The sequence below is a fragment of the Lepisma saccharinum genome, chromosome 15 (assembly GCF_977018435.1).
Source record: "Lepisma saccharinum chromosome 15, izLepSacc3.1, whole genome shotgun sequence".
NCBI lineage: Eukaryota > Metazoa > Arthropoda > Insecta > Zygentoma > Lepismatidae > Lepisma > Lepisma saccharinum.
The window spans coordinates 79,442,584-79,470,287 of record NC_139243.1 but is presented as its reverse complement, the minus strand read 5'-3'; the positions used below and the strand labels follow the sequence as shown (position 1 = coordinate 79,470,287).

At 38.6% G+C, this 27,704-nt stretch overlaps 1 protein-coding gene across 5 annotated transcripts in view; it reads left to right on the top strand.

The window, feature by feature from the left end:
• Positions 1 to 27,472, top strand: part of LOC145999518 (uncharacterized) — a 56,519-nt gene extending 29,047 nt beyond the window's left edge. Inside the window, exons 6-9 of one of the 5 annotated variants that reach the window (XR_014443413.1) lie at positions 8,458 to 8,538; positions 15,243 to 15,502; positions 19,959 to 20,032; positions 26,943 to 27,007. Coding sequence is in view for 3 of the 5 variants with exons in the window: in XM_083136481.1 (XP_082992607.1) it covers positions 8,458 to 8,538; positions 19,959 to 20,032; positions 26,943 to 27,025 (238 nt within the window). In the remaining 2 variants the exon portion in view is untranslated. Of the gene's footprint in view, positions 1 to 8,457; positions 8,550 to 15,242; positions 15,503 to 19,958; positions 20,033 to 26,942 lie in introns of those variants that run through there. The other 4 variants (XR_014443414.1, XM_083136481.1, XM_083136479.1 and 1 more) reach the window with 4 other exon arrangements.
• Positions 27,473 to 27,704: the final 232 nt, after the last annotated feature.

Below are 27,704 nucleotides of genomic sequence, written 5' to 3'. Positions count from 1 at the left end.
TGTATTTTACATAATATGCTATCATCAAAGATTGATAGTACCATTTCATGATAGCTGTTCCTTACAAGGTTGCCAAATGCTACAAAAGACACAAATTCTTTTATTTCAGTATGTAGTAACAATGTTGGTGAACTGATAAAACTCTTGTTGATGATTAATGGATAATCTGTTGTGAAAGAATTGTAGAAATTGGACTTTGTGGTGTATTGGGTCATTGATGTGGTCAGCATGAAATAGCAATAAACAATTACTGTATTTACTCATGTATAATGTGCACTTTTTTCCAAAATATTTGCCCCAAAAAAATTTGTGCATATTATGCAGGGAATAATTCGGATAGCCAACATGAAACCGTACAGGGTCAATCCAGGATTTTGCGACACTTGCATTGATTTTCCATGTTTACGGAACCCTATCATGTTAGTATATCGTTGTAAAGCTTAAATCCTGCAGTTTCTGAATATGGCAACAGTGTTACATTCAAGATGGCGACAATAATGTGAAATGCGGTTGAAATAAGCTTATCACAAAATGAAGGAACGTTCTGATTTTTATGGTACTTTGGATGAAAGAAAATATAAGGAAAAAAAGATAATAATTAAAATGTATTACTGGCCAAATAATATTACATGTATGGAGTGTGCAAATGCCTTAATGGAAGAAATCTTGTGCTGTTTACTGCTAGTTTGAGGGTCTAAAAAAGAAAAAAAGAAAAAAAACTGCTTAGCACCACGCCATGAAGGCATATAGGGGGGTGTGGGGGTAACGCCCCACACTTTCGTGATCCGGTTGTGAGTGGGGGTGATGTGATCAGCATCACGCCCCTGACTGCCTTTACCCCCCAGGGTTTCCCCCAGGTACCCATGTTATTCGACACTGGGTGGGGCACCAGAGCCGCTTCCAACGTTAGAAAAATTCCCGGATTTGAACCGGCCGGGGATCGAACCCGGGACCTTTAGCATGGTAGTCAGACTGGTTACCTACTGCGTCCTGAATGTTGCTTGTATAAATGTTACGTAAGTCAAGGGAAAAGTATATATTTTGTAGTTTTTTTTTTTAGAAAAAGTAAAGATGGAATGAGCAAAACCACATATAAAAGTTTAAAGGCCATTTCCCACGATTTTTCACTTTGTAATGTAATGTTCTGTGACACCAATAAAAGCAGTGCCATTCTGGCAGAATTCGAGCATGCACCTCCCCATCACTTGGGTTGCGTATCAGTGGAATTTGGTGGGCGAGAAATAATAGATAATAACTTCCTTAGCACTGCAAATCCGTAAGGTAATTTTTGTCTCTATTTCTACTACGGAATAATTAAGGTGGTTAAAGAGTGAAAGCTTTGGGATGCTAAACACAGTGGAGGGGGAGGTGGCATGAGTTGGTGTCTTATTGTTAAGACAAGAGGATATTCTCTTCTTGGTCCACATAGCAACAGGTGACTCATTGAATAAGTATGATGTCATTCACTCTTGATCTGAATAGCAACAGCTTTATGACGTAGAACTAAGGAAGTTATTTCTTGAAACTGAATTGTACTGCGCATTATATGCGAGATATAATTGTTTGTCACTTTTCCCCATCAAAAACCAGTGTGTGCATTACACACGCACGCGCATTATACATTCGTAAATATGGTATTACCATTAGAGGTATAGTAGAAGATCTTGTTGAAAACTAAAACTATTTTACATCTTATATATTTTATCTGTTTAATTTTGTACATTTTTACTTAGTGCTGTATTAGATTTTTACACTGTGCTCAGCACTTAAAATAAAATATTATTCTTATCATTATTATTACTATCACTTACTACTACTACTGGGAACAATTATGTCAATAGTGCATACCCTCGGTGGTTCCACTCTCTCATTCCCTGCCACCTACTGGGATTCTGGCCACAGATCCATTCAACAAGATGTGGTATTCTCTCTCTCCTTGGCTGTTAGAGCATTTGTGATGCAGTTCATGTATGCAATGTGATAGTTTTACACATTGATTACAATCTATTTAATTTACTGATAATCGAAAGAATACAAATTCGTATATCCAGATTCATACTTCAATATGCACCTCTATGGTGAAATACTATTTAATTCATATTTGCATAAACATCGCATGAGGGATTTGGTTTATTTTACTTCCCTTTTCTGCCACTTTTGGCTAATTGCGAAGATGAGGATGAGTGAGGAAATATTGATGAAGGGACACTCACTCAAAAAGAACACCCATTCCCAGGCTGAGATTCAAAACTGCAACTCGTGGGGTTTCAGCACTGTGCTAACCACTCAACCATGGAGATCGGCAGGGGAGGCAACAGGAGACTAACACTTATTGTATATCACCTGAGAAATGCACATTTGCCATGAAAGTTAGTTATTATTATTGAGTATTTCCTCTTTGTTGCAGAAAAAGAAGGAAACTGATTCACTGGCTGTCTTTTTATTTTCCTAGTTTGCAAGACCACTCTTAAAAATATTAAGGTTTCGTGGTTAGCTTGCTTCTTACATCAGGTAAGGAGAACAGTTAAGAATTGCATCCTACTGTAATTTTCTTGATTAAGATGATTCCCAGTAGACAAATGCAACTTGCTATCAAGGTCTACGAGGGCCACTATTTATATTTTGAGCCTTGGCAACACTGATTGAAGTTAGGCGCGATTTGACGTTTGCACGGAATCGTCTGGCATTATTGACCATAACGTACTTCAAATGTTTTGTCAATAGCTTGATTTGTGTTGTTTATATTGCCTTGGAGATTGCGCGACAACAATAAAATGGAATTAACTCGTGAACATTTTCGTGCGATGATTTTTTACGATTTTCGACGTGGATTATCAAGACAAGAGTGCATCGATCAACTTACTTCCACATTTGGCGATGAAGCCCCATCCTTTGCCACTGTGAAACGCTGGTATAACGAATTAATCGTGGCCGCCATTCGCTCACCGACGAGATTCGCGAAGGTCTTCCAAAATTAGTTGTTGTTCAAGAAAACATTGATGCTGTGCAAAACCTAATACTGCAAGATCGTCATGTGACATACTGTGAGATTGAGGCAACCATAGGCATTAGTTCCACCAGCATATATAAAATATTACATGATCATTTAGCTGTGAGAAAGGTATGTTCTCGTTGGATCCCACCCAATTTGACAAAAACTCAAAAAGACGCTCGCGTCAATTGGTGCAAACAAATGCTCAATAAATACAATCGTGGTGCTTCAAAAGACGTATATAAGATTGTAACAGGTGACGAATCATGGATATATGCGTATGAGCCGGAACGTAAACAGCAGTCGACTGTATGGGTGTTTCAAGATGAACCCAATCCAACAAAAGTTGTTCCCGCTCGAAGCACATCGAAACAAATGGTTGCCTGTTTTTTTTTCAGGAAAATTGGTCATGTGGCAACTGTGCCTTTAGAGGAACGTAGAACGGTCAATTCGGAATGGTACACAACAATTTGTTTGCCAGAGGTCTTCGGTCAAATACGGAAAACAAACAAACGCCGTCAGATCATTCTTCATCAAGACAATGCCAGCTGTCACACATCTCGTCTAACAACCGACTTTATGAACAGTCAAAAAATCGAATTGATGGGTCATCCGCCGTACAGTCCTGATTTGGCACCCAATGACTTCTTCTTGTTCCCGAATGTCAAGAATAAATTGCGTGGACAACGATTTTCGTCGGCGGAAGATGCCGTTGATGCGTTCAAAAACCATATTATGGAGGTGTCTCAAGAAGATTGTAAAAACTGCTTTGACAAATGGTTCGAACGAATGCAAAAGTGTATTGACCATAAAGGAGAATACTTCGAAAAACAATAAAGCAGTTTTCAATGCCAAATTCCTGTTTTTTTCATTGTTAGGCTCAAAATATAAATAGTGACCCTCGTATATCTGAATGCCATGTGCATTAAGATTCATCCACAGCAGTATATAGGTGCTGTGGTGCTTAATTGTGGATAGTGAATGAGTACTGATGGACTACATTTGTTGTTTTCAAACTTTCAGAATGTATTACAGCGAAAAGTCAAAGTACTTTTTTGGCTCGGATTTACTTAGGTAGAACTGTATTATGTTTTGGAATGAATTTCATGTGTGAACAACCTCCCCCATTGGATGGTGGTAACATTGTCACCTTGTAATTAATACCCGGTGGAGGCATATAGTGGTGCAGATCTCACTATAAGCTGTAGATGTAGTCCCGATTAGCCTATAGGTGCATAAAGTGTACCTAAAACAAATCTCAACTCAAACTCACATGTATGGACGAGATGCCAAGCATCGTTTCCAAGAATTTAGATTTTTTCTAAGAAGGTAAAGTTCCCTGTGCATACGAAGTTTGGCTAGAAAAAAACCGGACTGATGCTATGAAATCTTTTATTCGGCATTTTGTACAAGAACTTTATCTCCTTCAAAGTACTCCCCTGCACGATCTGTACACCGCTCCATACGAATTTTCCATTGCTGGAAGCAGTGTTGCCAGTCATTTTCGGAGATAATGTTCATTACATCCGTCGCTTTTCTTTGCACAGCTTCTACTGTCTCAAATCTGGTTCCTTTTAGGGTGGACTTCACTCTGGGGAATAAAAAGAAGTCACAGGGAGCAAGGTCCGGCGAATACGGTGGATGTTCTAACACTGGGATGCCATATTTAGCCAAAAATGTCTTCACTGACAAGGCCGTGTGGACAGGAGCATTGTCTTGGTGCAGAATCCATGACTTCCGTTGCCACAAATCAGGTCGTCGTCTTCTTACTCGCTCACAAGGGTTTTCAGCACATTAATGTAATGATGTTGGTTTACAGTTTGACCCTCGGGTACCCAATGAACGTACACAATGCCTCGAATGTCGAAAAAGACAATCATCATGGCTTTGAATTTGGACTTGCTCATGCGAGCTTTCTTGTGACGTGGCGAACTCGGGGTCTTCCAATGCATTGATTGGCACTTTGTGGCAGGGTCATACGTGAAAAACCACGATTCATCACAGGTTATCCCTCTCTCTAAGAATGTAGGGTCTGTTTCAATGTTCTTCAAAGTGTCCGTACAAATGTTCACTCGAGCTTCCTTCTGTTCCAATGTCAGGTTCCTTGGCACGAGTTTTGAACACACTTTACTCATGTTCAAATTAAATTCTCGTGTAAAATTTGTCGAACACTTTCTTTGTCTATTCCTGTGATTTCAGCAACTGCTCTAATGGTCAATCGACGATCTTTTCGAATCACATCACTCACTTTTTGAATGTTTGTTTCCGTTTTCGACGTGCATGGTCATCCTGAACGTGGGTTGTCTTGGATCATTACCTGTCCTTCTTTAAACCGTTTAAACCACTCAAACTCTTGTGTGCGTGATAAACACTCATCCCCGTACACAGATTTTAACATGTCGTACGCTTCTGTTGCGGATTTCCCCAGTTTGTAAAGGAACTTCATATTGACATGCTGTTCCATTTTAATACTCAGCATTTTTCCGACGGAGCACAGACGCACATTCCGCTTTATCCAAGTGCCACAGCGAAACTGAGAGGCCTGCACCCAGGGCAATTAGTCATTCTGTAGGCAGGGTATGCTAGTATAGAATCATGCATTGCTCAACCTTCGCGCATTCGTTGTTTGCCAATAGCAACATCAATCCGTTTTTTTCTAGCCAAACCTCGTATATCACCATACCATGAAGGTACATTTAAGGGCATATGGGGTAGGGCCCCACATATACTCGTTTTCTGCCATTTTGGAGGTGATGTGATCAGCACCATGCTCTGGCTGTCTTTACCTCCTCAGGGTACCGTGGATGGATAGATACTCATAAAGTTTTATCTCCTTTGTCAGTACTTTATGCTTCATTTGTTACCTGGAGAACATCAAGATGAAAGTTGATTTCTAACCATGTCCAGGTGAGGATAGACAGTTACTATAGTTGTTTCCTATTTTGGCTTTGTGTCTTTCACTCATGTCATATAAACAGTTCCGCAAGAGGAAAAAATCCAAAAGGGTGATGTCGGATGAGATTGGGGCCCAAGGAATTGGCCACCTTGTCCAATCAATCTTCCAGAGTGAGGTGGTGCATCATCCTGTTGCAGAATGATGGTGCGCCGAAGCTGTTCAATTTGTGGGAATGCAAAACACTCCCAACATATCTAAATGACTAATGTGACTGTATGTTTCATGAATACCATAGGACCAATGATGCTATCATGCCTGGGAACACACCACAAGCCCACGTTTGAGGAATCTCTTGCCATTTCGTGGTACCTGCAGGGGTTATTTGAACACCAAATGCACACTCTTTTGCGTCACTTATTCAATCTCCTCTTCATATCAAATTTGAAAACAATAGCATTACCGAGAAAAGCATGATCAAGAATGAGGTATCCAAATGGAGGAATATGATAATGACATTGTACCAAGGAATTTTAGAAATATACTTAATGCAGAAAGAGGCTAATTGCTACGGGTTACTCATGCAGAATGGTTTGGTTATTACAGTGCACTATGATGCCACGGATCGCAGGTTCAAATCTCAGCCTGGGCATGTGTTTTCTTTGTTAGTGTCCCTTCATCATATCATCATCATCCTCGTTGTTATGATTAGTGAAAGGTGGCGGAAAAGTGAAGTAAAATGAATCCATCAATCAGGTTACTTTTTTTGTGGCAAATGGTAGGCAACCCTCCCTCATCTGTCTCCCCTGGTACTGGGCCATAGATTCTTTCTGGCAGTTGGTCATGTGAACTTGTGGTATACAATCTTGATCCTAACAATTTTAAGTTCGAGTAAGCAACAAGCAAAACCAACATTTAGGTCTGGCTTTTAAATTATTGTTTACCTCTAAGCTTCTTAGAATCAGGTTCTGAACTCCATTGCTGCCACCAATAGGTTCTTCTGCTGCCAATCTAGAGGCACTGTGTGAATGTGATGATGCAGCCACACTCCCAGACAGTGGTACCAACATGGTCGACAAAGATTGTTACAAAATTTATCTTACAATAAAATTCAGCTGAATGATTGGAATTAACAGTACATGAAATTCTTTCTTCTGCGTAGATTTTATTTATTTAACTGCTCCCTGATTACTATTGTTAGTAGTAGTTATATCTTTGTATGTTGTAATTATATTTGGCAATTCACATCTAACTAATTTTGAAATATGTCATTCTTTTACTTACGTGAAATTTAGAAAATTTCGCACTTCCGCATTGCACAATTTAATGGTTAAATCCTATTAATTTCGAAGATCCACTGTCTTCATTCACAAAAGGGTACGGCGTTTGAAGCAGAGATGGTACCACATCACTGCATTGTTTGTTCCCAGGCAGCGGTAGTTGCGATTTCTCCAAATTCACACATTCTCCAAATCGCAACTACCGCCGCTCGGGAACAAACAATGCAGTGATGTGGTACCATCTCTGCTTCAAACGCCGTACCCTTTTGTGAATGAAGACAGTGGATCTTCGAAATTAATAGGATTTAACCATTAAATTGTTCAATGCGGAAGTGCGAAATTTTCTAAATTTCACGTAAGTAATTTTAAACCGTGTTTACCACAACCATCATGAATGTCATTCTTTCTTTTAAAGGTAGTTCATTTTTTAAACATTTCTCCCCCATTTCTACATATTGTAATTATATGTCATTATCTTATCTACTATTTTATAATTTATACAAATAAAATAAACTCCTGCCTCAATTGTTTTGTAACCAGAGCATTACTTATCTGGTTTCGATAAGTATTGCTAGTCCAGCCAACCTGGTTTCACTGATTTTGTTTCTCAGGTCAGTTTTGAACCTCTTCATCATCATCATGTATACTGGCCTCTCATTTTTTTTTTCTTTTACTCATGCTGCTAGATGGAAATTTTTTAGTAGCCTTCTGGAAAGCAAGAGATCCCTACAATTTTTTTTCCTTTTTTTCTATGGCTGAGCCAATACTGATACCAATGTAACAATGTCGGCCAATACCAGTGGCATTGGTAGCGGAAAGTATTGATTTGAATTTAAGAACCAATACCAACCAATGCATGTCTAGAGTTTGAGCATTTCATGAAGTCCACAAAAATGCTGCACGTCACTTTCTTAAAGCTTGAATATGCTAGCAAAATGCGTAATTTTAATTATTTTTGCAACAAATTTATGGAGAGAAATGAACGAAGTAATTAAATGACTATCTCATGTGAAATTGTCAATGTTTTACGCTTGCATATTAAAAAAAAAAAATGAACTACTTTGAACTGTTACAATTCCCAAGTATTGGAATTGCTATTGTTGTATCGGTAAGCATTGGTATCAGCTTACCCCTAGTGATATTTGTTTAATTGTAAATTTTCTCCAACATTTTATCACTTTCCATTCTAAGAGAGTGCATTTACTTCTCCCTCCTTTACCTTGTGTGTGCCACTGATAGATATGATCTTGTGGGATGGTTTTTAACTAATGTCAACTTCCTATTCCTTCCAGGCCAAGAACACATTTAAAAGAAGCAAGAAATGCATCAGCCAGAACAGCTGCTTCCAATGAGAAATCCACAAATGAAGCAAGGTAAGATAATGGTATGTGTTACTACATATGAACACATGTTAGATTTACATTGTATCTAAATATATCCATTTGGCAGTTATGTGGAGAGAGGTAATTCACTCTAACAAGTTTGTGTTTCATTTTTCCGTGTCATTACCTTGTAATCAAGGGATTCCCGGTTTGATACCCGGTGGAGGCACAAGTGGTTCGTATCCCACTTCATACTGTAGGTCCAGTCCCAATTAGCCTTACTGAGCATAAAGTGGACTTTACACACCAAATCAACCAATCATTTTTCCGTGCAGTCTTTTGTTCGTGATCGAATTCGCCAACTGTTTTGTTGTTTGGTAGCTTCATCAGGGCATGTACTGTACCACGCCACCTGCGGCAAGTCAGTACTTGCCTGACGAAGCTACCAGACAGGTGGCGAAATCGACCGTGAACAATAAATTGCGCAGAAAAATGAAACATGAACTTACTAGAGTGCATGATAGATTGGCATAAGAAATTGTGTACATGTGGCTGATAACAGTAGATGGAATAAATAAGCATGCATTTATATATATATATATATATATATATATTAAAGGGAGCATTATGCCCTAAAATATAGAACAATTCAATTAGAGAGACGACTAAGTACGGAGATTTTGCTACATTCTCCATGTTATGAGGCAAAGTCAAAAAGTTACCTTAATATAGGAATAAAAAATCTGAATAATGTAGTAGACAGTTGTACATCATATTTAAATAACAGGTATATACCTAGGTATATAGGATCATTCCATGCCAAATCAACTGGGGTCTGAACCTTGACATCTCAGAAATTGATAATTTTTGGTACAGTTGTAGTACCAGTAAAGTTTACAAAAACTGCCAAATTTCAGATTTCTTTGCTCTTACTTTTTGAGTTATTGACTTTCAAAAAAGCAAAAATTCCAAAATTTGATGACATTTTGAAATCTTTAAACAGCTGTAGATCAAAAACTATTTGACCTAGAGAGCTGAAATTGGTGTCATTCTCTTCTGCTTTTAATGGGCATTAATTTGAAATGCAACATCAGTGTGGTTTGAATTTTGTAATTTTTAAAAAACTTGAAATAATTTTTTTTTGAAAATCTCAAAAACACCATTTTTAATTTTTTTCATAAATATATATATATATATATATATATATATTTTTTTTTTGAAGACATCAATTGACTATTTATTTGTGTGCAAAATTTCATAATGGGACGAACATGGGTTCCCATGGAAATTAAATTTTTGTATTGTAATGTGTGCAAAACTATCTAAATTTGTTGACTTCCATGTTATAACCACAACTATATGCTGAGTGGTTGATGTTGAAGTCTTCATATTAGTCTATTTTATAATTTTTAGAATACACGTATGAAAATATCTCAAATTTATCACTTTTGACATGAGACAAGCAAATTGAAAAATGTACGAGGGGAAGTCATTAAGTAACAGGAATCGTATTCTAAACTTCATGGAGATTAATGCACAACGATAATGTGTGTTTCGGCACTCAAAATGTTGTGACGATCGAGCAGTATGTGCCTGCGCAGTAGCTCGTACAGCATGGCCGTTCCGCTGTTGACTTGCACTGTAGAAGAGCAACAAAGTGTTATTAGTTTTTTTGTGGTCAGAGGGAGTGAAACCTTCTGAAATCTACAGCAGAATGAAGGTTCAGTATGGAGACAATTGTTTAATTCAGGGAAGAGTGTATGAATGGGTGGAAAGATTTAAAGACGGGAGACGAAATGCCAGTGATGAACACCAGAGTGGCAGGCCAGTTTGCGTGGCAACTAAGGCAGTGAAACTGGAACAGCAGATCGATCAATGAATCTGTTAATTTAGTACACTCTCCCCTAACTTAAACAATTGTCTTCATACTGAATCTTCGTTCTGCTGTAGATTTCAGCACAGGCCTGCGCAGAACCTCTATTAGGGGGGAAGGAAGCCTTGATGAAAGTTCATTTCGAGAAAGAAAAACCTCATTTCATCTCACTGTTTTATTGTATTGATGGGTATGGAACAGGGGCATATATAGAGTGTGTCCGAAACCACTGAAAATCACTGTATTAGAAGAATACAAACTTCCATGGCATCAGTGTTATTTACCCCCCCCCCCCTGCCTCCTTTATTCCCCCTAATTTACATATCAATATGGTTTCATACAGCAGATTCAAAGCAACTACACATAATTTATTCATTTCCAACAGTGATCGCCATTAGGGGGCGGTTGCTCCCTCACCTTTTGCCCTTAATCTATAACCTCTTAATGATAAGCCTTGTCTACAAAGAAAAAGTAAACTGTCCTTGCCTCTCCCCACTTTTGTCACCCAATCGCTGCTACCGATTTCTAATGTATGGGCAATTTATCTTGCAAACACATAGGTAACAAAATTAATGAATAAACTGTATGCGAGTGTTAATAACAAGAAATTTGCTAGAGAAAGAAGATGGATAGTTCAATTAGATAGGAAATAATGCATTTTACGTAGTTGCTTGGAACTCTCGTCGGCTTGAAAATACTTAATTATATAAAGAGCATAATATTGTCTAATAACGGTGATAAGATTCCTCTGCACTAAATTCCTAAGCAAGAGTATTAGAGGGGAAAACTGCCCCCTCTTGCCCTCCTGTGCACACGCCTATGGATTCAGAAGGTTTCACTCCCTCTGACCACAAAAAACTAATAACACTTTGTTGCTCTTCTACAGTGCAAGTCAACAGCAGAGCGGCCATGCTGTACGAGCTACTGCGCAGGCGCATACTGCTCGATCGTCACGTCAACTTTATGGTGTGTTCCTAAGGAACCATTTTGAGTGCCGAAACACAAATTTTCGTTGTGCATTAATCTCCATGAAGTTTAGAATAAGATTCCTGTTACTTAATGACTTCCCCTTGTACATTTTTCAATTTGCTTGTCTGATGTTAAAAGTGATAAATTTGAGATATTTTCATATGTGTAGTCCAAAAATTATAAAATAGACTAATATGAAGACTTCAACATCAACCACTCAGCTTATAGTTGTGGTTATAACATGGAAGTCAACAAATTTAGCAAATTTCGCACATATTACAATACAAAAATTTAACTCCCATGGGAACCCATGTTTGTCCCATTATGAAATTTTGCACACAAATAGTCAATTGATGTCTTCAAATCATATTTTTTTTGAAAAAATTAAAAATGGCATTTTTGAGATTTTCAAAAAAGCCTTTTTTTCAAGTTTTTTAAAAATTACAAGATTCAAATACCACACTGATGTTGCATTTCAAATTAATGCCCATTAAAAGCAGAAGGGAATGACACCAATTTGAGTTCCCTAGGTCAAATAGTTTTTGATCTACAGCTGTTTAAAGATTTCAAAATGTCATCAAGTTTTGGGATTTTTGCTTTTTTGAAAGTCAATAACTCAAAAAAGCGGAAATAATCTGAAATTTGGCAGTTTTTGTCCTCTTGATAGGTGCAATGTATAATCAAAAAATATAAAAAATCTGAACCTTTAAAGTTAAAAGATAATTATTATCGGTTGATTTGGCATGGAATGAGCCTATATGTACTCTTCTGTTGTAAGTATCAGCGTGTGCAGTCTGATGGGAAATGACAAGATGGCCGGCCACCCCCTTAGAGACGACATGCACCACAGAGGAGCAGCAGGCCATTTTTATTATTATTATTATTATTATTATTGAGGGTGGAAAACCAACAGACATTCATCGGTGGATTAAAAAGTTGTATGGGGATTCCAGTGTGTCCCATCAGCGAGTTTACAAGTGGCACAGACAGTTTAAAAGTGGAGTGTCAACTCTGATGCAGCTCTCTCTAGTTGATCACACATTGCAATCACGCCAGACACTATTGCTTCAGTGGATCAAATGATCCGAGAAAATCGGTGTGCAACAATTGACGATGTTGCTGTAGAATTGAACATCAGTCATGGCTCTGTGCACCATTATCATTCACGACGTGCTGCATTACCACAAAGTCTAGATGGGTACCAAAACAACAAGTGTATAGTAACTAGTGACAAGTGCTGGGTCCCTCATTTCCAGCCAGAGACCAAATAAGCCAGCAAGAAGTAGAGGCACTTATCATCGCCAGAATCAAAGAAATTCTGTTCCGCTGTGTCTGCCTTCAAAGTAATGCTCACACTTTTCTCGGAATTTAAAGGTCCAATCCTGGAACATTGCGTGAACAGAGGATGCTTTCTTAACATCGAGTCATATTGTGATCTTCTTGATAACCACATGAAACCTGCAACGAGGTCAAAAAAGTCTCGGTTTTGCTCAGTTCTGAAAACACGAGGCCAGACACAGCTCTGCAGCAGCACAAAAATTTACAGAACTTCACTTGGAGTGCCTGCCACATCCTACATATTCACCGGACCTAGCACCAGGTTATTAACATGTGTTGGCCAGCCTTATGGAGGTGGTGCATGAGCAGTTAGGTAGTCAATCAGAAGAACTTTTTCCTCGTGGAATCTGAGTATTCATGAAATGTTGGCACACATGCACTGCACGTGGGGCAGAGTATGTTGAAAAGTGATGAAGTGTTTTCAATCCTATTGTACATACTCTGTTAATAAAAAAAATGTTAAGGTTACTTTTTGACCCTCCCTTGTACATCATATCACTCGTATGCTCAGCAGAATACTGTATTACGATATCCCTTTTACTTGTTTTTGCTTTCAGCATTTTTTCAAGTCATCTTACCATGACAATCATATTAGCAAGCTCTGTTAGACATGCCATAACATACGATTAAGGAAAAAATGCCCAATATGACACTCCAATGCATTGCTATGTACTACCTTGCCTCCCTCTTGAACCTATTAACAGAAAACTAATTGTGAGGAAATTTCTGGTAAGATGCTTGAATCTTGGTGATGGCAATTTTGCATTCATCCTGTGTTGGTAATGGTTCCTATCAAGTGAGTTTGGGCTGTCGGTTATACCTTGTTTGAATGTAACTAACACATTATGCCAATATGTCCTGTAATAAAAAGTCACGTCCAGAAAGTAGTACCCATTTTGTAATAAAATAAATTAGTTAAACAATACCTTTTCACTCTGAAAGTGCATACCGTGACTTATTTTTCTACATAGGTGCCCATGTCATTGGGGCACTTATCACACCGGAAGAGAAGTTTTTGTATACCTTTTTTGTACACATTTACAACCAGTCTGAAAAATTACATTCATGCATTTTACTAGAAATCCATGCACTGTGCAGTAATTGGTTCGAGTACAGGATTTGTAGCATGTGGTGTATATGGCCTGCCAAGGTTAGCAAAGATGCCTGTCCCCCGACTTCTGCCAACAGGATGTTGGTAAGGAGTATATAGTGCAGTCGGAGCAGAGGAAAAGGTAGATTTTGCGGAGCAGTTATGATAGACATTTTCTATAGACAGTTTGGTAATCGACTAGAGAGAGAGAGAGACGAATGACGTTGAATGAACACGTGAGTGCGTAAAAGCCCTAGGCAGGACCTAAGGTCAGTACACCAGGTATGCGTTTCTAGGGGTGATATATAAGTCCAATAAATTAAATTAAAAGGGTTTCCGTCTAGTGTTCTTTTGTCGGTGCTAATTAGGATGGTCATTCATTCAGGGCTGTCGTACAGTAGTATAATGAAATGTCTGTCGTAGGTTTGATCCCCTGCACTGGCAAAAAGTAATTTGTTTATCTGAAGATGAGGAAGAGGTACTCTCGAGATGTAGTGTTAGAATAAGTATTGGTAAAAGCACTGGATAATGTCAAATTAATATTACGTGCTAACAGTATACTACTAAAGGAACAGATAAATATCTAACTAACTAACTAACTCTCTAGCCTTCTTAAACCCGAAGGTGCATGGTTACAGATAAATATCTATAACTGACATTGCAGCTGCTCTAAAAACTTCATTTAGGTTACAAACTTCATTCGTGGGTGCATTGAGGATTAAATGTATCCTTGCCTCTTTAGTATCCTCAAACCTACTTGTGTGTTTTTCACTAGAGTAAACATGGAAATATCACACAAAATCATTTTTTTTTTATTACAAGTGAACTCTCAAACTCTATGGCGTAACGGCAGGGCCAGGTGGCTTCGTCATTGGGTGACACATGGTCAGCACATTATGTCCCGTTGACACTGTTTTCTAGCTATTGAGGCAGAATTCTGCGACTATTGCTTCCAAGTAGCTCCTGAGGATCGAACCTGAGACCACTTGCACCAAAGGCCAGAGTGCTAATCATTTGGCCATCTAGGGGCTCTTTTCTCTTCCTGCTGCATGTTTTTATTTTTATTTATAAATAATAACCCATGGTGTGACAGTTCTTGAGGGCCAGGGCCTCCCTAATGACTGCCGGCCTCACTCCCACCTCATCCAACCACTTACGGGGGGACGTGTGGTCAGCACGATGAACCCCAGTCATCGTTGTAGGTTTCCATGACCAGGTTATGCTACTCGTTCGTAGCTCCCCAATTTCCTTACGATGGTCAGTGGCCACTGGCCCCATACACTGGCCGAAATCTCAGGAGAAAAGTTGTTATGCTTCCCTCAGGAGCCTCAAACATGCACACATCCCGTAGTTGGAACCCAAAGCCTTAGACTGCACACCCATGGTGTGGGACTTTCTTCTTGCTTACTTATTATGTTTCTTGTGTGTTAGTCTTTCTCTGTACGTGCTGCATGAAATTATGTGTTCTGTGTCATTGCTTTCCAGATCTCAGAAGAAATCTTCAATGCAGCCTTCACCTGTTTCAGTGCCTCTTGGAAAATCACCAGATAAGCCAAGACGGAAAAAACATGAGTCTTCTTAAATATGACATTTTGCTCTCTTGAATGAGCTTTGCAAGACCATTGAGAATTATGAATGTTACTAGAGCACAACAAGTTTTTATTAGTATTTTGATCTTGGATTAATTCTTGACACACTTTCCGATCTGGTACTCTAGCAGGTAATGCTGCAGATACGTTTTGAAGGTAAGTCAGAAAATAGGTCACAAACATTTTATTTCAAAAGTACTAAATCAGATACTGACTTGAAAACCATTTTTATTTCTCAACATAATCTCCAGTAACATTCATACAATTATCCCATTGCTTTATCAGCCCCCAAAATCTGCTGCATAATAGTCTTTGGGCTACTGTCCCAGCCACAGTCGCACCTCTCGTTCAACATCATCATCCGTGAATTTATTGACCCAGTTGTACACCACTTTGCACGGCAAACACTTCTCACCATATACAGGAAACGTTTCCTTGTGAATATCCTTGGCAGGAAGTCTTTTTGCCCATAAAAAGACACAAAATATAATACTGCTCTTCTAATGTTAGCTTCTTGAGCAGGGTCGCCATTTTTTAACTGAGCTGCCAATGTGTGCAACTGCTAATTTGATGTCATCAAGCTGGTTTGTGCTGCCACCTAATGACACCTTTAGAAACTACTCGCTACTATTTTCAGCTATCCCACATGAGTTTGTGACCTAATTACTGACATCCCCTCGTAGTTAATCAAAATACACGTACACGTTGTTGCATGCTTTCACACTTAGTCCTTCTTGCTGTACCTGCATGTATGTATGTATGTTATGTAATTAATTCTCAAGGATTTTCATTAAAATACAGCATGTTTATGTACTAACACTAAAATTATTGAGTGCATTTAAGTTGTGTATGGTAAAACAACCACAAAGAATTTAAGGCTTGGCTGAACCTTTGGCCAATGCCAGGAAAACCTTTCTCAAAGTTTCCTCTCCTTTTGAAAAACTGCAATGATATTCCAAATTCTGAAAAAAATGGATGTGCTTAGAATTTCTTCTAGAGTACAGTAAAATCTCATTAATCCAGACTAATGGGGGGGGATAAGTTGACCGGTTTATCGAAAGTCCGGATTAACTGAAACAACCTAAAAAAACAGTAGAAAGTGCATTAAAACTCCATTTATAGCAATAAAACACGTTTTATTATTGTGTATTTAAAGGTCATAGGCCTAAATACACTATACAGTACAGTACAAAGTCTACGGGAAACAGAATTTCATCAGTGGTTGACTGCCTAAGCGAAGTCTGGCTTATCGGGGTCGGATTAATGAGGTTTTACTGTATATGTAAATCTTCATATGGTTTACTTTCATAGTTGTCTAGATATTTGAACAGTTTAATAGGCTTACATAGCCACGAAACTATTGAGAAATCAAACCACACGAAGATTCATGTGAGTGCTCTATAACAGTGGTTCTCAGTCTGTGACTGCACGTCTCGGTAAATTCATTTTTAAGAAGTCTATGCCATGTTCCCAACAATTTTACTCTTAAATAAGTGATTAATTTTTTTTTAACTTTATACGTTTATATGTGCCCTAGAAATTTAATATTATAAATAAATTGTGCCGTAATCATAGAGAGTCTTGGTTCGATTATGTCTCGGCTTGTTGACAAATATAAAACTTGGTTTAAGTTAGTTGACAACAACTGGATCTAATGGAATCATTAGTTTACTCTGGCCAATATCATGAACGTAATTTGGTATGTGCTGATTTTCATTGGCATGTTCTATTTTGGACACTAAAAAATTCCAATTAATCAGAATATTTCCACTTCATTAATGAAAATTACTGTGCAAACTAAATGGCCATGGTGACCATCTGTCAACCTCCAGATTTGGAGACATGAAGCAATCTTCCCCTGGTTACATTGTCTGATCCTCACTAACTCGTGAAAGCATTTCCTGTTATGACAGTCTAAAACCGAACAAAATGCCAACTTTCCAGCTGGTTGCCAACTAAGGCTGCAAGTCATTCCAACCTTCCAGCCCAGACTCGAGAATGGGCCCACACTTGTAAATCAGATTTGAAGGCTGCATGTGAGACAATCCCTTCTCAGCGGTTTTGATTTCTCACCAAGAGTGGAAAGAAGGAATTTCATGTTATTGCTAGTCAACCCTGAACGAAAGGCCATCTTTCTAAGTGGTTGTCAGCTTGGGCTGCAAGTCACAGACTTCAGGAAATCCTCTCATGCTAAGGTTCCGCAGGCCATGGCTTGGCGGTTGAGAAACACTGCTGTATAAGGAATTCTAATCAGATGTAATTTTTCAGAATTTGGAATATGATAGCAGTTTCTTGAAAGGAGAGGAAGTTTCGTAAACTGCATTGCTGCTGTTGGTCAAAGGTCCTGCTGAGCCTTAAGGTAAAAGAGAAAGTAAAACTATCCCCTTGCACATTGCAACATGTTGTGAATGCATATTTGGGAATGAGGAGGTAGGGCCCTACCTATTCTCAACCTTGGTCAGCCAGCCCATGTGGCTGCGTGGTTAGCACATCACGCTACGATGACAGGGGTCCCAGGTTCAAATCCTGGCCTGGGCATTGATGTTTGTGAGTGTCCATTCATCAATTTCATCGTATTATCTCCATCTTCACAAATTAGGCAAAAATGGCATAAAAAGCGAAGTAAAATAAAGCAAATCAATAAATCAATCATCCTTGGTCATTTGTTGAAGTGATGTGATCAGCATCACACTCTGGTTCCTTTTATCCCTCCACCCTTCAGAAACCCATTTATTAGAGGCTGGGTGGATGCCAGAGCTGCTCCATGCACAGACAATGATAGACAATTTTCCACCTGATATTAACCTGGGAATCGAACCTGGTTCTCCCACATGGCAGTCAGACACCCTACCACTGCATCAATACAACTTATCAAATTGTAGAGCAGCTCAAACCATTCTTCTTCTTTTCTTTAACATTAACACACTTTTAAAACACTTGGAAATAATTCATTTTTCTAAAGACTTTGATATGTGTTTCCTTTGTGCCACATTCAATAACCAATCGGTGTTTAGTTTCTCACCCTTCTTAGCATTTTAAAAACTCCAGCAAAGGCTATGTTTTTGCATAACGTTGTTGAACATATAACACAAGTCAGTGTAGCAATAGCATCTGAAATGCCGAAGAATGCACGAGAAACCTGGGTACTGTCCGAAAATTATTACTAGGTATAGAGCAGGATCATGTGAAGTGCGACTAGGGGTGAGAATGAAAAAAAGAGTTCAATTGTATATATTTTACTAAGTGACTGATAAATTTCTGAGGCAAAGACTCAATGACATATTTGTATTTTAATTTTTATATTCTGAGTTATATGTGGCCACGGTGGCTCAGTCGGTAACGTGTCTGGCTACCATGCTCAAGGTCCCGGGTTCGATCCCCCGGCCGGTTCAAATCCGGGAACTTTTCTAACGTTGGAAGCGGCCCCGGCACCCACCCAGCATCGAATAACATGGGCACCTGGGGGAAACCCTGGGGGGTTAAAGGCGGTCAGGGGCATGATGCAGATCACATCACCCTCACTCACGACCGGATCAAGAAAGTGTGGGGCGTTACCCCCACACCCCCTATACGCCTTCATGGCGTGGTGCTAAGCACAGGGGAGCACTTTACCTTTTTTTATTCTGAGTTATATTGCTAGAATGTTCAAATATTGTTATCAGATCAGTTCTAGATTAAAGTTATAACATTTCCTGTTTGTTTCTTGCTTTACATTTCCTATGTTTTTTCCCCAATGGCTGACATCATCATACCAAAATATTGGAATGAAAATGCACAAACACCTGACTTGAATTGGCACAAAGTGTCAGATAAGCAATATAAAATAAAACAATCGATCAGCATTTGAGTCCACACATCGCAAGATATTGCCTGATGTAAAGCAGTTGAAAATTGTGGCACCTTCAAATTTGTGCTCATTGCATCACTTGCGTATTGACCGTACCACGTAGTTCATAGCCATCCATTGCTAAAAACTATTTCATTGATAATGAAACAAAGGTTTTCCCTTTTTCTTCTTCTTAGTATTGTGACTAGAGATGAAAGCTGGTTTCACAATTTTGAGCATGAAACGAAACTGATAGTAATTGCACCAATTGAATTTTCCATCAAAAAAGATAGCCAGTACAGTGCCATCAGCTGCGAAAGTTATGGGCACAGTACTGTGGATGCTCTGCCTCTTTAGGGTAATGGGAACAATGAGGATGAATACTGATTGGGTGAAATTGACAAAGGATAAGTTATTAGAGAATTAGCACTCAATGTGCCCATCACCAAAGTCGCATGATATGTTGTGATACAACATGTTCCTTGTAGTATATATTCATGCATGAATAAATTACTCTTGTACAGTGGAACCCTGATTTTATGTTCATGAGTTTTACGTTTTCCTGCATTATAATCCAATCTTGATGGTCCCAACCCAAAAAAATGTTACAAAATTTTCCTCGATTTTACATTTTGTTGCATTTGAAGTTTTTTTTAAGCTTGGTCCCCTTAAAATTGTAAATTCGAGGTTCCACTTTATGTGAAACCTATTTTGAATTGTGCTTTTGTTTTAGAGTTGTGCATGAATAATGATAGTTTCTTTTTCTTTTATTTTCTTTTTTTTTAGAGCTGGCAATGCATCAGACCAATCATCAAATGATGAAGATGCACCAAAACTAGATTTATACCAAACTTTAAAACGTGAGTAATTATATATAAAATACATTTTCAAAGTGATGAAACATGGTATTTGACCAACAGTTCTTAATTGTATGAAGATTTGGTACACGCAGGAGATGTACTACGTAGAATTTTCAGTGAAAAATTCAGGCTCGACCAGGACTTGAACCCGGGTCTCTGGCATACTGTGCCATTGCTCTACCCTTAAGCTACCGAGCTGGTCTGGCTTCGTCTGATTTTTTGCTGCCGCTGTTTTACCTGTGTGCAATCATCTCTGTCAGTGCTACCGCATCAGAATCTGTTGCCTTTGAAAATTCTATGTAGTACATCACCTGTGTGGGCCAAATCTTCATGTAATTTACATCTCTATGCTGGGAGGAATCAAGCAACGTCAATGTCTACAATGTTTCAAAGGCAGCAGATCCCATTGCGGTAGTGCTGACAGGCTATTACATAGGTAAAACAGCGACAGCGAAAAATACGGTGAAGCCAGGCCGACTCTGTAGCTCAGTGGTAGAGCAATGGCACTGTATGCCAGAGACCCGGGTTCGAGTCCTGGTCTATACAGTATTATATATATTTAAAAATTATTTATTCATTTTCAAAACTTTTTTTTTATTTATCTGTGTATATCAACACTTGCTCTGTGGGACATTCACAAGAGAACAGTTGTGCCCAAGTCTGGATTCAAACCTGGAATCCTTAGTATTGAGATTGTGGGTTGACCATAGCGCCAGATACAACGCAAAAAGCAGTGATGGAGAGCTTCTTCTCATGGCATGAAAGGATGAACTTTTTTCTAGTTGCCACTTATGAACATTGAAGATGATGTGTAGGCAATCAGTCTATATTCCCATGCTTATTGAATATTTATTGTTGTGTCCTATTTGTAAAATATAGGCGAAACACCTTCTTGTGCTCCCTGAATCCACCTTGTGGTTACCCTAAACTAAAAGGCCACAAGAACACACTTGTCAAAGTTGAAACATCTTTTTTTGGCCCACTTTTGAAACATTTTAACTGCTTATAGCCAATAAATAGTAAGTTAAATAGGTAATTGCCATATTTGCTGGCATTTTGTACACAATTTTTTAAAAATGAAGCTTTATCACTGAATTTATAATTAATTTAAAGTATTTTAAATATAAAGTAATACATAGGTCTACTTTCAATGAACAACTTACCTAATCTAACTAGAAAAGAATAAATTTTAATTATCTTTGTCACACATCACAAGTTGGTTATAATTGAAGTTCCCTACTCTCTGCAAGACCGATCAAAGCATGTGATTGCAATGAAATTTGGTACAGATGGTATGGAGACTATTTGGAAGAGAATGCTGATGGAAAAAAATTAATGCATATTTTGAGTGGAAATGTGGCGTTGAAATAACAGCAACTAAAAATAGCACATGCAAAACTTTGTTTAGTTTATGCCAGTGTAGAACTGTTTAATATGTGCATCTTCAATCTTCTTGTGTGGCCCTTTGGAAGTGTAGGACAGTGTGATCAATGATTCAACAGATGTTGTTCATTGTGCTCCAGATTTCAGTGCCACATTTCCACCTGGTGTTGAAAATTTGAACTTTTTTTTTTTTGTCAGCATTTGCTTCCCCATGGTCTCCATAGCGTGTGCTCCAAGATTCACTGCAATCCGATGCTTTGAACGGGCTCCAAAGGGGTCTGAGTACTAGAGCTGTTGTGGTAACACATGTCATTTGGGAACGAGCCAATCAGCAGCAACGTTTCACACCGTAGCGGCATGACAGGCAGCACAAGCCTACGCTTTATTCGTGAAATCCTCAAGCTACACATGTCGCCGGTTGCTTGTCGTTCCAGTGTGATTTCTCCCTCCATCACAATTAATGTATTCACATAATAGTCAAAGTAAAATATTAATGAAACTAGAAAATTTGCCAGATGTGGGTTCCATTATTATAACATAACGTTACATACAATATAATTGAATGTGCAGTGAATTATTTTTAAAATTTAAATATCTACCTTCAGCATAGTTGTCTTACGTCTTTATGAAATAGATCGGTGTTCTCTAAATGTGAATGTATTGTCCAAGCATGTTTATATATACACAAATTGTATCTTTAAAATGCATTGAAGTTAATGTGACTATAATTGAAATTATATTCAGAGGTCGAGACGAGAACGATACATAACTTGGGACAAGAACAAGATTTACAGTTTGAAAGGGGACCAGACTGTCTCACTTCCTTTTGCTGTAATTTCTGAAGGACCTCCCAAGACACGTATCTAGAAATACACCGAACCAAGTGTGTCAGGAATAATAATAATATGATGTTTAATTATTATCTAGCTTACCTGTAGTTAAGATCGGCATAATTTGCATAAAAACAAGTGCCCTGACAAAGAAATTCATTTGAAATTGATGAAGAATTGAATATTTAATGAATAAAAGAGAATGTTAGATCCGGTTGGCGAAATGTAAAGTTCCTGATTAATATTTTATGCATATTGTTATAAATCTTTGGTACTGTCCTTCGAAGCCCTATGATTCCAATCTGCCTTCCAATAAGTTCAAAGAGTGGGTTTCCTTGATGGTGCAGTGGTATTGTTGTGGGCATGTAATCAAGGGGTCCCGGGTTTGATACCCGGTAGTGGCACGTAGTGGGTTCGGATCCCACTTTAAACTGTAGGTCCAGTCACGAGTAGCCTTTATGTGCAAAAAGTGGACTTAAAAACAACAAATCAATCAATAAGTTCAAAGGAAATTATAACCATCATTTATGTAATAAATGCTACAAAAGTATATTTTCATTATTTAATTTTTGCACTCCGGACCCCCCCCCCCCCCCCAAATATGTCCTTGAGTTTCCTCGATGGAATTAGTAGTAATTATCTCTCCTTATTCAAGGAGTCTCACGTTCTATCCCCGGTGGAACTACACAGTGGTCTGGATCCCACTTTATCCTGTAGGCCCAGTCTCGATTACCCTATTTGATCATGTAATTGACTTAAAACAAATTTTATTTTTGCTATAATTTATGTAAGATTCAGTTGGGACAGTCTCTGTATTAATGTATTTATTCTTTTGGACAATAGAAATAAGACAAATGAAACACAATGAAAAAACAGCCTGGTGAAGGAAATCAACTTTGGATTTTCCGAAATGGTCGGAGCACGGTCAAAACCCGTCCCCAAGGGAAAAGACAATGTCGAGGGTAGAAGAAGAAGAAAGCCAAGCCACACGCACTAGTAAAACCTGGTCAGAGTCATCTATCGGCAGACAGCTGAACCAGGCCCGTAGCCAGGAATTCTTTGTAGGGGGGGGGGGGGGGGGTGAAGTCAATCCTATAGGGGAAATTTTTAATATACGGTGTCGCATTGGCAGATATAGCAGGGTACTAAGAAGCACTTGACCCCTCCCCCTCCCCCAAAACAGATAAGTAACAGAAAAGGGATGATATCTTGAAAACTCTAACGAACAAAAGAAAAAAACTTCGCGCAACATCAAATATCAATATTTCGATAATGACCTTTCCAGATTGCCAAAGAATATAAAGTTTAACATAAATAGGCTAATAGGGTCTGTATCTACTTGTAATTTACAGGTCGATAATGTTAATAGATGATTAATATGTACCAACAGCTTTGGGCCTCTCTGCAGAACTGATTAAGGGAGCCCTTTATAAATCATGTTTCATAATGATTTCCTCTAGTTTCCAGTATGCAAGATTTTTACGCACAAGGGAATCTAACGAGAATCGAACAACACTATTGTGTTGTGTTATGCAAGAAAAATCGAATTAATTAAATAATAACGGTTACATATTATCTACACTTTGATGAATTGTGTAAAAAAATGTAATACATTTTTTGTACTTGCTAAAACATGGGTCCCTTAGTCCACCACGGACTCTTATTTTCTTCAAAGGGGAGACTCTTGAATCACTACAGACAATGTTTGCCTACTGGTTATGTTAACAATTTTGCAAAATATTTTGTGAATTATAGGTGAAATACATGTGTTTGACACCTGACAAACAAATAGGAATCCCTTGCTTGATCAATGACTTCTTGGATTACAGTTTCATAATTAATAATATTAAGTTTCATAGAAAGAAATTGTTTTAATAGGATGCAAATAATTTTACGGGGCGCCATGGCATTCTCTTTAACATTTTTCTTTTATATAGATCGTTCGGCTCCCATGGCCGACTCCCGCCGCTCCATAGCTATGGCTCTGAACTTTGACTATAAGAATAACATATATTGCGAGCGGATCGAGCAAGAAAATTTTACGAAATGTACTTTTACTTGTATAAAATTTGTAATCGAGGAGGGGGGCAATTGCCCCTCTGTGCCCCTTGCAAGTTACCTTGGCCGTGTGGAAGGAAAATGCAAGGATCACGTGAAAACTAATTCCATCATGAGTATCCAATTGTCCTGCTATTCTTAGATTCTCCTAGTCTTGTTTTTTTTACTTCATTGTTTGCTTCCTCTAGAATGGACTTCCGTCCAAGGTCAGGTAGGGGGAAGACAATGCCCCCTGCCCCCTGTGGTTGCAGCACTGTTTATGAGTGTGTCTTCATCAATTTCACGTCATCACTCATTGTTGCAATTAGCTAGAAGTGGCAGAAAAGCAACGCTAAGTAACAAAAATCAAATATCCATTCCCTCTCTCTACCACACGAATCACTATTACCAAAAGGTAGACTTGGGAAACAAAAATTTAAGCAGTTCCAAGTAACTCATCCAAGAAAAACATCGGAACACATTAGGCACCTTTAATACAAGACTACTCAAGATGTTACAGCGGTTCTACACAGTGGCGGCCGGCGGAAACTATGATGGGTAGTGCCATTATAAAAAAATCGAAAATCGTGATAAAGAAATCGAAAAAAAATCCTCCACCCCCACCCCCTCCTTGAGGTAGCGCCACTGGCCAAGATGTTTATCCTTGTTTGGTAACGTGGAAAACAATGTGTGTTTAAGTAATAACTCACTAATCCGGTTCATCTTCACTCAGTAACCTATCTTTATACACTACAGGAGGACACTTCCCTAAAAACACAACAATTACAAGAGGAAGGGAAAAACAAATCCTCTCACCTTCTCCTCCCCCATGCACACGTATTCCAACTGGATGTCAAAAACATCTTTGTTGTAAAAAGAAATTTTCGAAATGCTAAAGGAAACTCGCATCATCATAAGATTTTTTACTTTTATATTTTAAAAAAAAGTCTGGATGGCCCTCTAGGCGCATCTATCTATTATCAAAATGTCTATTTAACTTTGGAAAAATACTACGTTAGTTTCTCCAAAAGTAGGCAGAAATTACTTCCTCAACGGGTCTTACAAATCAGTCGTATTTAGCAACTTATCTCTGAAGGTGGCAACTGTGTCAACACTGCGAAAGTTCCCTCGCCGTGCCAGGAGAAAAAGGTCACGGTTGTTGTGTCTTATGGGCTAACTCCGCCCCCTGCCACTTTGTTCTTGGCTCATGGTGGAAATGTGCCTCGCTGAGATGACTTCAACCCTCTGCACGTGTGTCAACTCGGTTAGGCCAGCTCTTGGTCGGCAGGGACTGTTGCCTCGCGAGGGTACTAACGAAACAGCTGGCGATACAGTGAGGAGGTTGGGGTGGTCGTCACGTCAGCTTGACCGATTACAAGATTCGAATCTCCTTGTCTGTAAACCATCAATGTATTGATTTAACAATACTTGGGCGAGGTATGCATTTCTTCTGAGGGTAGTGCCATGGCACGGCGGCCCCTACCCCTTGAGCTGCCACTGGTTCTACATACTGAAAATTGCGTAATCATTTTTCGAAGTCTGAATCTGGAAGGGAATCCCCCCCTCATCCTGATACGACATTGTACGGAACCGCATACACCCTAATAAATCACAAAACCAATAAGTGTATTTGTTATGATGCTAGAGTAACACATGATATAATTGTAAAGATTAGTGAGAATTCCAGGTAGAAATGTGTTCCGTATTTTTCACAGGGGGTCAAAGCAGGCTCTCAGGGGGGGGGGGGGGCATTTGCCCCTCCTCTAGCTACGGGACTGGGCTGAACTTGTAGGACTTGAACATAACCCTTCCAGACCCAGCTATGGCTCGAGTAAAGCCATTCTCAAAGGACATAAAATGGTTTTTGAGAATGCATATCAATGTTTGCAATGGCGTATTGTCACAATGGGCCTCTCCAATTTGAAAAAAATAAAAATCAGTTTACTCAGGAAGGTTACAAGAAAGCCTTGCAAGGTTAAATTTTTACAGTAACTTAGAATCGGGCTCTATACGCCGATCCAAAAACTGAGATATTTGACAGCTAATATATTTTAAAATATAGAAGTGATAAAAATTTTTCAATATTCACTGTTAAGATTCATCCTTTCTAATCAATTTACCACAAAGCTCATTCAAGTGTCTCAAATAGTTTTCGATCAAAAGTGTACTGAATGAAGGTCTCCTTTTCCGCTGCCCATGATATGGCCTCTTGAAAAAAGAAAAGGCCAAGATTGAGAATGTGTGGGGCCCCACTCCCACATCCTAAATGTGCCTGCTACATGCAGGGGGAACTTTAACTTTACCGTGCCTATGATGACATCAAGGGGTCCTGGGTTCGATACCCTGTGGAGGCACAAGTGGTTTGGATCCCACTTTAAACTGTAGATCCAGTCCTGATTAACCGTACTGTGCATAAAGTGGACTTAAAGCACCAAATCAGCAACCTACGATGACATAAAAACACATACAAGCATAATTTTACAGGTATGCACAGAAATAGTATTTTATGTGAAGTATGATAAATTTGATGTGGTTTGTGGTATTTAGCATTGAATTAGTGACAAAGTGGGAACTTTATTAGCTATTTTAAACTTTAATTATGTGCATTTTTCCTTGTGTGTGTGTGTTATTCTTTACAAAAAAATGTTGAATTCTTGTAGTTTGCTTGCATCTGAAGAGAAAAGTGAGGAGGTTCAGAGAAAAGAAGAACAGTGCATCTGAAAACTCAGAAACAGAAGATTGAGGAATGAAATGCATGCAGCTATGGATTTTTCTAGTCAGTGTGAATTTAGTGAGAGTGTTTTTGAAGTAACAAACGTATCTAAAGCCAAACAACCTGTGATACACTTTTTTTTGCTCAGAATAAAAGTGAAAGACATAATGTTCTTCCTTGATGGCATGTGTTCTTTTATCTATAGCTGTGAATATGTACCTGTGCAAAAGTGTCTACAAGTGATGGGTTCTCATATGTATCATCCTTGAAGGCTCTCCCTAGCTTCCATCAAATTTAGTTCAAGAAGACATTTATGTAAAGGTTTTTATGGATGGTAGTAGAAATGTTTTTTGTTCATAACCAAAGTTGTTTCAAATATAGCTGAAAATACAATGTAGAAGTTTCATTAAGACTGTACGGTGGAATGCACAAGTATTAACAAGCAAATGCTCCATCACCATGTTTGTTCTCTTTGTTTTACCCAATGTAAGCTTCAATAATTGGAATGAATTGTTCACAACCTCTGCACCAGCATTCATAAAAATCAGGGACGATCGATTCTTACAGGACTCTCAACTTTGTTCCGAGTGAACTGCATCCACAGATCTCTAGATACAGACTGGAAACAATGTGAATTTTTTGTTTGAAGCCGTGCATCTTCGCTCGTGCATAGGCAGGGGGGTAGAAATGTGGTGGAACTGCACATTAT